General features: G+C 45.7%; 1 protein-coding gene across 1 annotated transcript; it reads left to right on the top strand.

Annotated features, from left to right (window-relative positions):
• Positions 1-4,133: 4,133 nt before the first annotated feature.
• On the top strand, positions 4,134-9,620 carry LOC309962362 (5-hydroxytryptamine receptor 3C-like; the record flags this gene model as incomplete). The annotated part of the gene is given in 10 exon segments (XM_082840160.1): positions 4,134-4,200; positions 5,506-5,514; positions 5,517-5,671; positions 6,111-6,155; positions 7,044-7,153; positions 7,424-7,590; positions 8,154-8,314; positions 8,682-8,889; positions 9,095-9,310; positions 9,418-9,620. Coding segments are annotated over 10 exon segments (1,341 nt in total).
• Positions 9,621-11,329: the final 1,709 nt, after the last annotated feature.

The following is an 11,329-nucleotide window of genomic DNA, read 5'->3' as shown; positions in this document are numbered from 1 at the left end:
GTGTAAAGTGAAAAGTCCTTCTGCATTCCCCACCTGCCACTACTAATGTCTTTGAAGTCTCCCATAAGAACTTTCCCAAGCATATCCATCTCCCTTTCCTCCAAGGAGGTAATAACTCTTCTAAATTTTGTATTTATTATTCTCTTACTTTTTGTTTTAGTTTTACTGCATAAGCATATTTCAAACAATCTGTTGTTTAAATATGTATATTTGGAATACCCATATGTTAGATAATATCATACTGTATATATTATGCAACTTGTTTTTTATTATTCAACATTGTACTTTTTTTTCCAACATTATACTTTTGAGATTTAACCATGTTGATAGATGAAGTGAAGTTAATTCAGCTCTTTGCTGTATAGTATTCCATTACATAATTATCTGCACTAATATTATAGCCGCTAACCACATGTGGCTACTGAGCACTTAAAATGCAGCTGTTACAACTGGGAGACTGAATTTTTAATTTTAGTTAATTTAAATTTTAATAGCCACATGTGACTAATAGCTACATACTAAACAGTGCGCTGCTAGAGTACGCACCTAGAAGCAGAACTGCTGGTTCTTACAATACACACATCTTCACAGCATATTGTTTTCCAAAGTGCTTTTACTCCCACCCACAGTGCACCCACAGTGCATAGGAGCTTCTGTGGCTCTACAGCCTCACCAACACTTCTATTATCAGACTTTTAAAATTTTGCCATCTATTGAGTGTGAAATTATATTTTCTTGTGATTTTAAGTTCATTTGCTTTCCATAATGGCAAATGAGATTGAGTTTCTTTTTATTGTTTAGTGACTGTGTTTCCCCTTCTGTAAAATGCCAACTCAGTACATGTCTTCAGTACATTTTTATAATACATGGGGGAGGTAGTTGTTGTTATTCATTTATAGGCATGTCATATTTTTCTATTATTATTTTGTCAGTTATATATGTGTTGCAAACATATTTTCTCAGTTTGTGACCTGACTTTTCATATTTAGTGTCCTTTAATGAACAAAAGTTTTAAATTTTCAACATTGCTGAATTTATGTTTATCACTTTAGGGTCCCGTGTTAATAAATCCTTGCTTATCCAAAACCTGAAATTTCTAAAAATGCAGAAAAACTGGATCACTCACCCATCATTGGTGCTAATGTAGAATGGTATTGCCACTCTGGGAAAGAGTATCCCAGTTTCTTTAAAAACTGTATATGCAGGGAGTTCCCTGGTGGCCTAGTGGTTAGGATTCCAGGCTTTCACTACCATGGACCACGTGGGGCAGCCAAAAACAAACAAACAAACAAACAAAAAATTGTACATGAGAATACCATACAATCCAGCAATTACACTTCTGGGTATTTATTCCAGAAGACTTATGTGCACACAAAAACCAGAACACAAATGTCTCTAGCAGCTTTATGCATAATAGACAAAAACTATAAACAACTCTGTGAAGAAAAACATATTTGACCCCTGCTCCCAGTTCCTGACACAGAGTTCCTAAAACCCTGTAAATTCCTGAGTGATAGGGGTGTTAGGAACATCTTTTGTTCTGATATTTGGTCTTTGATCCTGTTCCTGACACAGACCTCCTAAATCCCTTGAATTTCCTGGATGATAGGAGCACTTTTTGCTCTCCTGAGGTGACTTTTGGTGGACTCCTGGATAGCTTCAGGATGGGGACTGTTCACTAGAAAGACCAAGCCATGATTAGAAGCTCCAACCCCCAGCCTCTGAAAAGAGGAGAGGAGCTGGAGATTGAGTTAATAATCAATCATGCCGGGCTTCCCCGGTGGCGCAGTGGTTGAGAGTCTGCCTGCCGATGCAGGGGACGCGGGTTCGTGCCCCGGTACGGGAGGATCCCACATGCCACGGAACAGCTGGGCCCGTGAGCCATGGCCGCTGAACCTGCGCGTCCAGAGCCTATGCTCCGCAACGGGAGAGGCCACAACAGTGAGAAGCCCACGTACCGCAAAAAAAAAAAATCAATCATGCCCATGTAATGAAGCTTCCATAAGAAATCCTGAACTATGGAGTTTAGAGAGCTTCTGGATGGACAAATACATCCACGTGCTGGGAGGGTGGCACACCCCAACGCCACAGGGACAGAAGTTCCTGTGCACAGGACCCTTCCAGACCTTGCCCTGTATGTCTTTTCATCTGGCTATTTATCTGTATCCTTTATTATATACTTTATAATAAACCAGTAAACACAAGTGTTTCCATGAGTTCTATGAGCGATTATAGTAAACTATCAAACCTGAGGATGGGGCTGTGGGAACCCCTAATTTATAGTCAGTTGTTCAGAAGTACGGGAGGCCTGGGTTTGTGACTGGCATCTGAAGAAGGGGGCAGTCTTGTGGCAATGAGACTTTTACCCGTGGGATATGCACTAACTCTGGGTAGTTAATGTCAGAACTGCTTGGTATGAGGGGGGAAAAAACCCACACATTTGGTGTCCAAAGTGTTGTGAGTAAAACAGAGGAAATAAGTGTTTTCCCTTAAAACTCAGAAGTCCTTCACCAGGTGAAAAACAAACTGTGGTACATCCATACCATGGACTACTACTCAGCAATGTAAAAGGGGTGAGTACTTATACAGGCAGCAATCTGGATGGATCTCCAGAGAATTTTGTTGAATGAAAAAAGCCAATCCCAAAAGGTTACATATGCATGATTTGATCTATATAACATTCTTGAAATGACAAAATTATAGAAATGGAGAACAAATGAATGGTTGCCAGGTGGTGGAAGAATGGGGAGGGAGGGAGGTGTAGCTATAAAAGGGTGACATGAAAGAATCCTGGTGTTAATGTTCTGTATCGTGAGTGTAGCAATAGCAAAAGCAATATCCTGATTGTGGTGTCTCAATATAGCCCATCCCAAAGGTTTTCAATAATGTGAGTGTGAACCAGAACCATCCGGGGAGCTTCCAGACATACACACACAAACCTCCAAATGATTTTTCTACTCACACACATTACCTGACAGCGCCAGGGCTGTAGGCCTTTATAGACATTAGATAAGGAAAGGTAAGTGGGAGAGTTCTGTTTTAGGAGAATGGCAAAATAAAGGATTAGGTTGGGGGAAACTAGATAGAGGAAACCTTATGAAGAAACTATTCCAACAGTACATACAAGGGATGACGCAGTTCTGTACTGTGGTGCTAGCTGCGGGGACAGAGTTCTGAGAGGTTTATGTCTCAGAAAAGGAGCTTAGGGCTTCCCTGGTGGTGCAGTGGCTAAGAATCTGCCTGCCAATGCAGGGGACACAGGTTTGAGCCCTGGTCCCGGAAGATCCCACATGCCGTGAAGCAACTAAGCCCGTGTGCCACAGCTACTGAGCCTGCGCTCTACAGCCTACGAGCCACAACTACTGAGCCCGCGTGCCACAACTACTGAATCCCATGCACCTAGAGCCTGTGCTCCGCAACAAGAGAAGCCACCGCGATGAGCGGCCCGCACACCGCAACAAAGAGTAGCCCCTGCTCACCGCAACTAGAGAAAGCCCACGCACAGCAATGAAGACCCAATACAGCCAAAATAAATTAAATAAAATAAATTAATTTTAAAAAAAGGAGCTTAACCTCTCAAGCAAGCTTCTTAACTAAGTATTGACAGTAATCCCTAATGTCCACAGTTGGATAGAGGATATACTTTTAGGTCTGCAACAAAATAATTACATGTTCTTGCCTCGTGAAATCAGCAAGTGTCCCCGCCACAAGAGAGCATACCCATCCCCTCCTGGTGGTCCTGCACTTTCTCTGAGGCACAGTTAGTTCCAGAAGGACCTGAGGCGACCTTTATCAATGGCCTCACCTGCCCCATCTCCCAAGTCCCCCAGTTTTCCTGAAAGGTCCTTGTTACTCAAATTTAAACCACTTATCTAGACAAGGCGGCTAAACAGGCACTTCTCCCCTAGTCTTGGCCTAACTTCCTCCCTGCCTGGAGCCCAGAAGGCATACCTGGACAGGGGCAAACCAGGACACTCTGCTGTGATCTCTCTGGCCACAGCCGCTCACCAGGGAGTGGTTACCTGTCATGAGCAGTATTCAAAACCAGGAACCAAGGTGTGGTCTGGGCTCCTTTAAGCTCCAGAGTTTGGGGGTTCCTGGTGAGTCCCAAGAGAAGAGTCCAGAAGAGGAGGATGGAAGGGGGGTGGCCCACGACAGGGGAATTCCTCCTCTGCCTCCCTGTCAGCCTTCTGCTTCAAGGTAAGACGGGGCAAGAACAGGGAAAGAGGGGAATACTGTTCTGGGAAAATTCCAGAAACCCCCTCATTCCCCAGAACTAGAAAGCATCTGAAATAACTGGATTATACATTGCTTTTCTCTGTAGTATCTATATTTTGGTTTCCTTTGGGAAACAGATGAAACGCCCATTTCACTGATCAGTACGCATAGCGCCCGTCTCATTTGCCTGCATAGACATCTACCAAATTGTCTGTCCTTCCATTTTACCACCTTTCTGATTCCACCCCTTTATAATGTTCAACTCTTCCTTTATACCAAGATTAGTAACTATGAACAGGGCCGTTTGGGTCCTGTTAATAATAATATAACTCCTTTCCCACCTCACTTGGGAAGATCTTGTAGAGGAGGTAATGTGGAGGGGAAAGGACAATGTTTGCTTTCCCCCAGATGTGCTTCTCCTTAGTCTGGAGATGTACCTTATGAGTTAACTGGTATGGGGAGACAGTAGAAGAGGCATGGGAAAGAACTTGCTGGGCTCAGCTACAGGAATAACCGGAGTCACCTGCGGTTGGCGTGTGGGTGAGGTGGGCAGAAGGGCTTTTACGTTTCGTCACATAGCTCCACCAGTCACATGGTAGATGATCAATGAGATCTTTTCAAGATGGTGATGATGAAAATGGCTCCCACAGATCTTAGAGGAAGTCATTGGGTTTGAGAAGGGCACAGAGCACAGAACAGTGTAGGTAGTCAATACATTTACATTGAATACAACGTTCCTTAAGTTCCCACATGTTTTACATCACACTCATGTTTACTTCTCTCCAAACTTTTCCTTTCAGGAAATGAGAAAACATGAAAGTGGGAAGGGACCACTGAGAAACAAAATTTTAGGGGAGTTCTGTTCAGTGTCTATGAGGAAGAATCACAATAGAGCTAGATAGAAAAAAGTATGGTCAGACAAAGGCCAAAACTTTAGGGTTATGACTATGGAAGGAATAGGCCTCCCCAGAGAGGCAGTCTGCATACAGATTTGGGTAGGATTTATATGGGAGCAAAACCACAGGAAGAAAGGGCTGAGCCCTGACTCAGCTCACCACATCAACTTCCATCATTTGCCTACCAGACCAGACCAGCCCCCCCACAGCCCTGGCAGGAAGAACTTGGCATTCGGGAATCTTGGCCTAAGAAGGAGGGGTTCACATGCCCACCCCATGTCCACATTTTCTTTCTCTGCAGAGAGGCTCTAGGGTCCCAGCCCTGGCACTCCTCTCACTTAGGAAACAGAAAAGCCCTATTCCCATCTCACGGGGTCTCTTCTCTCTACAGAAAGGGCAAACATTTCAGCATCAATTGTTCAGTCTTTGAGCAGCGTGGCGTAGACCCCACTGTCTTCCAGCCTATATTTAACCAGAAGGACTTCCGTCCAGTAATCAACTACAGCATCCCCACTCATACCAGCATCTCCTTCACCCTGTCTGCCATCCTTAAAGTGGTGAGTTTTGACTGATAACATTCTTTCCATAGCCTGCTAATAGGAAACAAGAACTCTTTACCCTGTCAATCCAACACTGCACCTGTCCAGTAGTGAGCAAAGAGTCCCCTGAATGAATTCTGTACAAGTTAAATGTTCATCCTATGGGGTGGAGAGACATGAAGGGGAACGCTGCTGTGACATTTCTGCAGGTAACGTTTGTCCTTGAGTCCTGCCCTTATAGGAAAATTATACTAAGAAAACATTCCCAATGGGCCCCCATGCTGTTTTTTCCCCTATATTTTCCATGCAACCTGCATTTTTCTGAACTACTTTCTTTTGAGACTTGTAATTGAAAAGCTGAACTGTCACATGGGACCACTTAGGAAACAAAGGAAGGAGGTAGACTAGGACCTGATTTCATGGCACTAATGATCCTGGACGGGGATCTTTTGGTCAGGATGCACAACTTCAGCTGCTGATGTCATTTCTGTGGTTAAAGTTGGTATGTAAGCTCAGCTTTCTTCTTCTCTTTTTCTCCTTGCCTGATTTTCTGGCTTTGTTTGCAAAAATCACATTTGTTGAAATTGACAGTGCCCAAGGAAATACACAAAGCCAACCAGAATGGGGCCAGTGCTGGTGACAAATAGCTTTCTGGGCTGCCAATCAACTTTGAAATTCAGATGGAAAAAAAACAGAAAGAGGGAGGGCAGCACAGAAAGAGGGAGGGAAGCCCCTAAGTAAGCTTCAAGGTCCAAATGTATCCAGTACCCAGCTTAAGACTTCCCTTGAGCAGGAAGTGAAAGGCCAGTAAGACTTCATTAGCTAGAGAAGAGGGACATTATCACCAGAAAGAGAAGAGGAATCAGAGTTTAAAAGGAAATGTGGTTTAAAAAAAAAAAAAAAACCCGCAGGGAATTCTCTGGTGGTCCAGTGGTTAGGACTCCGCACTGCCACTGCAGGGGGCACAGGTTCCATCCCTGGTCGGGGAACTAAGATCCCTCATGCCGTGCAGTGTGGCCAAAAAAAAAAAGACCAAAACCAACCAGAAAAGCAAGATGCATAACAATGTGCACAGTATCATTCTATCTGTGTAAATAAAAATGAATGCTGGAATATATTTTTTTCTAGAATGATATATAAAAAACTGTTAATAATGGACCTGAGTTGGGGATATGAACTGAGTTGGACTAAATTAAGGAGGGAAAAAATTATTCTTTATATTATACCTTTCTGGAATTGTTGAAATTTTATCATATGCCCATAGTACATACATTTAGAAAAAAATACATACATATGTATATATTTTTAAGGGACTGGAAGGGCAGGAGATGCTGACATAAACTAGCTCCAGGTTTCAGCCATAACCATCCCTCTGGGCCCTATGCCCTAGATCTGGAGTCACCCACTCATCAGCTGGGACCCAGGAGAATGTGGTGATATCAATAAACTCACTGTGACATCTGAGAACCTGTGGCTCCGAGACATCTTCATCGTGGAATCGTGGGTATCAGGGCTGGGAAAAGCTGGGGGAAGACCCTTCTGCAAGGAGCAGGCGAGGGCACTGCAGGGCAAACCCATTCAGCGGGACCACTGAAAACTTATTTCAGAGAGGAGCACAATCACAGCTCATCAACTTCTCTGCTAGAAATGAGAAAGCAGTAGGGAGAAAAGATGGCGGAGTGGCAGCATTGGGAAGCCCTGCCTTAAGAGCAAAACATAAACTGATGTGAAACCCAGAGCATTTGCGCCCCCTCCCCTTCCACCACTTAGCAACGATGTGGATCACACTCTGGATGGCCTCTCCGCCTGTGTGACTAATGAAGGTCGCATTGTGTACAACAAACTGATGCAGGTGACCAGCATCTGTAGCCTGGACATCTACTTCTCTTTTGACCAGAAGAACTGCACCCTCACTTTTAGCTCTTTCCTCTACACAGGTGAGTTGCAGTGGCGGTTCTGGCACGGGGTAAACTGAGATCAACTGTGGGGCAACAAAAAAACACTCAGAAGCAAAGTCATTTTTTTAATTTTAATTTTTTGCGGTACACGGGCCTCTCACTACCGTGGCCTCTCGCATTGCGGAGCACCGGCTCCGGACGCGCAGGCTCAGCGGCCATGGCTCACGGGCCCAGCCGCTCCGCGGCATGTGGGATCTTCCCGGACTGGGTCACGAACCCGTGTCCCCTGCATCAGCAGGTGGACTCTCAACCACTGCACCACCAGGGAAGCCCACAGTCATTTTTTTTAATGCATAAAAAGGGACAGTGGAGTATTTGCTAATTGGGGGTGTGTGGATGGTGGGGTAGGGGAAGTTGAACTTAAGAGAGAACAAGACTTCCTGAGAAAGCCCAGAATTGAAAGAAGGCAATTGGGCAGCAAGGAAGTCACATTACAGGACTGTCTGAAAGAGGTAGCTAAAGCAGTTGTTGAATCACCTCTCTGAGCCCCACACAGAGTAGGTGCTGAGCAGATGTGTGCTGAGTGTCTGTCTCCCCTGCAGTGGAAAACATGTTGCTGGGCATGGACAAGGAAGTGTGGGACATAACAGACACCTCACGTGACATTGGCCACACACAAGGGGAGTGGGAGCTCCTGGGCATCAACAAGGCCACCCCGAAGATATCTGTGGGCTTCAGCCTTTTTGACCAGATCATGTTCTATGTAAGGCCAGAGACTCTGGCATGGCTGTCCAACCCCCATATCTTTCTCATCGTACAATTCTAAATCTCAGAGCCTCTCACCTCTTGCCCTAAGACTAGAAAGTCCCTGGGCACCATAACCCTCATAGCATTCCTCTCTCCCAAGTCCCCCAAAGAAGTCCCCCTCTCTGAACCTGCCAGCTCTGGCCTAGGTTTTCTTTGGTGGATATGGGGGAGTCCTATTAGTCATATGAAAGCTGCTCCTCATCCAGCCCCAGAAAGAGCCCCTGCTGGAGTGAGGACATCAAGAAAGGAAGAGTCTGGAATCATCTCTTGGTTTCCCTTCAGTTCTAGCTTCACCTGGTTCTCTGCTCTCTCCTCCCCACCAGGTGGCCATCAGGCACAGGCCCAGTCTCTACGTCATAAGTCCCCTGATGCCCAGTAGCTTTCTGATCACCATCGATGCCCTCAGCTTCTTCCTGCCAGTAGAAAGCGAGAACCGCGCCCCATTCAAGATGACACTCCTGCTGGGCTACAACGTCTTCCTGCTCATGACGTTGAATGACTTACTCCCTGCCAGTGGCACCTCCCTCATCAGTATGGCCTCCACCCCACTGTTGAAAAATGAAAAAAGAAAAAATAAAGAGGCAGGGTAGGCGGGTGAACTGGCTAGATCTGCTGAGGCAGCAGAGGGAGACAGTGGTCATCTTAGAAAGGGCTCAGTGTGTGAGACAGAAAAAAGGGGGGCTTGGTGGTTCCTCTGGACCTGACTCACTCAGGTGTGCTCCTTCCCGCCACCCAGGTGTCTACTTCGCCCTGTGTCTGTCACTGATGGTGGTCAGCCTGCTGAAGACCATCTTCATCACCTACCTGCTGCACCTGGCCACCACCCAGCCCCCACCCAGGCCTCGCTGCCTCCGTTCCCTGCTTCTACACTGCACCAGCCCAAGGAAATGCTGCCCTGCTGCTCTCTGGAAGGAGGATGTGGGCCTGGGCCTCACACCCACCCACCTGTCTGGTAAGAGAAATCTGCACTGCCCACACTCTCTGCACTGGGCCCAACTTCCCATTTCTCTAATCCTGTCTCCTTCCCACTTCACAGCTGAGTCTCTGCCCTCTCCACAGGACAGAAGGAGCCAGGGGAATTGGGAGGGAAGGAGCTGGGACCCAGAGAGGCAGAACTGAATGGTGGCTCAGGATGGACAAGGGCCCGGCTCGCTGACCTGTGGGTGCATTTCAGCCACATGATGGACACCCTGCTCTTCCGCATCTACCTGCTTTTCTTGGCCACCTCCATCACCACGGTCATCATCCTCTGGAACACCTAGGAGTAGTGTTCTAACGGTGCAAGAACACCTGGTGTTCAGGTTTCCTTGGCTTCAACTAACCATCCCAGGCCCTGTTCCCCTGCTCCAGTTCACATACAACAGTCCCAGAAATGTGCCCGTGATCCCTGCTCCAGCCTTCCCAGGGCTTAAACAGAACTACTGCCGACTCTCTCAGAACTGACATTATATTTCCAAAACACAATGAATTCAGAATATACATGTTTATATTAGAAATATCATTTTTACTGGAAAAGGAAGGCTTTATAATAAAGGTTACAAATATTTACCAAAAAGTAATTCATGTTGCTGGAATAGAGGACAGGGATTAAACCTCTTGAAAAATAGGCTGAAATATTTATTTATTGTTTTAATAAATATTTATTGAGCATCTACTACCTGCTAGGCACTGTTCTGAATTGTGAAGATACAGCAGTGAACTAAACTGGCAAAAATCTCTATCCACACGGAGCTTACCTTGGGGGTGGGTGGAGACTGAGAGTAAAAAAGATAAGTGAGAGAAACATAGAGTATGTGCTAAGTACCAAGGAGAAAAAGCAAATCAGGGAAGGCAGAATGGGAAATGTGCGGAGGGGCTGAAAGTTTAGGAGGGTGGCCAAGTTAGACCTCATGATAACTTCCTGCCGGGCTGGGTCCTGTGCATTGTTCCACAATAATGCCAGCTGGAGACTGCTGTAACCCAGTCTTTTACGAGAGGCTCCGAGGTTATGTTACTTGCCCAAAGTCATGCAGTTCTTGCTATTTTTAGTCCATTTTTTCAGGGATAGATTTCGGGTCTGTGCTTAATGAATGTTTATTGAGCCCAGGTGAGGGGATAAACAAATGTCCTTGGGTAACCCTGTGGGAGACTTGAGGAATCAAATACAATGTCTGTCCTCAAAGAGCTTGTGGCACAGCTGGAGAACTAAAATACATATGTAAATAATTTCAATGAAATGTAGAACATGTTTTTAAAGCTTTGTTGAGCACCATTAAAGAGAAACTGCAGGAATTCCCTGGTGGTCCAGTGGTTAGGGCTTGGTGCTCTCACTGCCGGGGCCCTAGGTTCGACCCCTGGTCGGGGAACTAAGATCCTACAAGAGCGCCACATGGCCAAAAAAAGAGAGAGAGAGAGAGAGAAACTGCTATAGAGTTCAAAGGAGAAAGGATTCCTCTAGCTGGAGCAATGGTTCTCAATCCTGGCTGCACGTTAGAATCATCTGAGGAGATTTTCAAATAATCCTAATACCCAGGCTTTACCCCAGACCAATTAAATCAGAACCTTTGGCATGGGCCACAGCTTTGGTGCATTTGAAAGCTCCCCATGAGATTCTAATGTGCAGCCAGAGTTGAAACTACTGGGCTAGAGGTTAGGAGAGCTTCATGTGGAGAAGGCAGTGAACAAAATGTATGAACAGATGGAGGGACATGAGGCCTGAGAGGACTCACTGGTCACAATACACCTCTGGGGTTACATATAAGTAAAATCATAGCAAATGGGCCTCACGGGATCCAGGGGTTTGTGCAGCAATAGTTAAATAGTGGGATCCAAGCAGAATCCCAACACACTCATTCTCGTGGTACTCAGGGGACTCAGAGTGTCCAGAACAAACTCATAAAACCATCTGCCAGAAACAGCCCCCAGTAGAATGCAAATGGTACACACTTTAGCAAACAGCTTGGCAGTTCCTCAAAGTGTTGAACACAGAATT

Source organism: Leucopleurus acutus, assembly GCF_964270905.1.
Source record: "Leucopleurus acutus genome assembly, chromosome: 5".
In the NCBI taxonomy this organism is placed as follows: domain Eukaryota; kingdom Metazoa; phylum Chordata; class Mammalia; order Artiodactyla; family Delphinidae; genus Leucopleurus; species Leucopleurus acutus.
The sequence above is the reverse complement of the archived record's forward strand: the minus strand, read 5'-3'. Positions and strand labels throughout refer to the sequence as shown.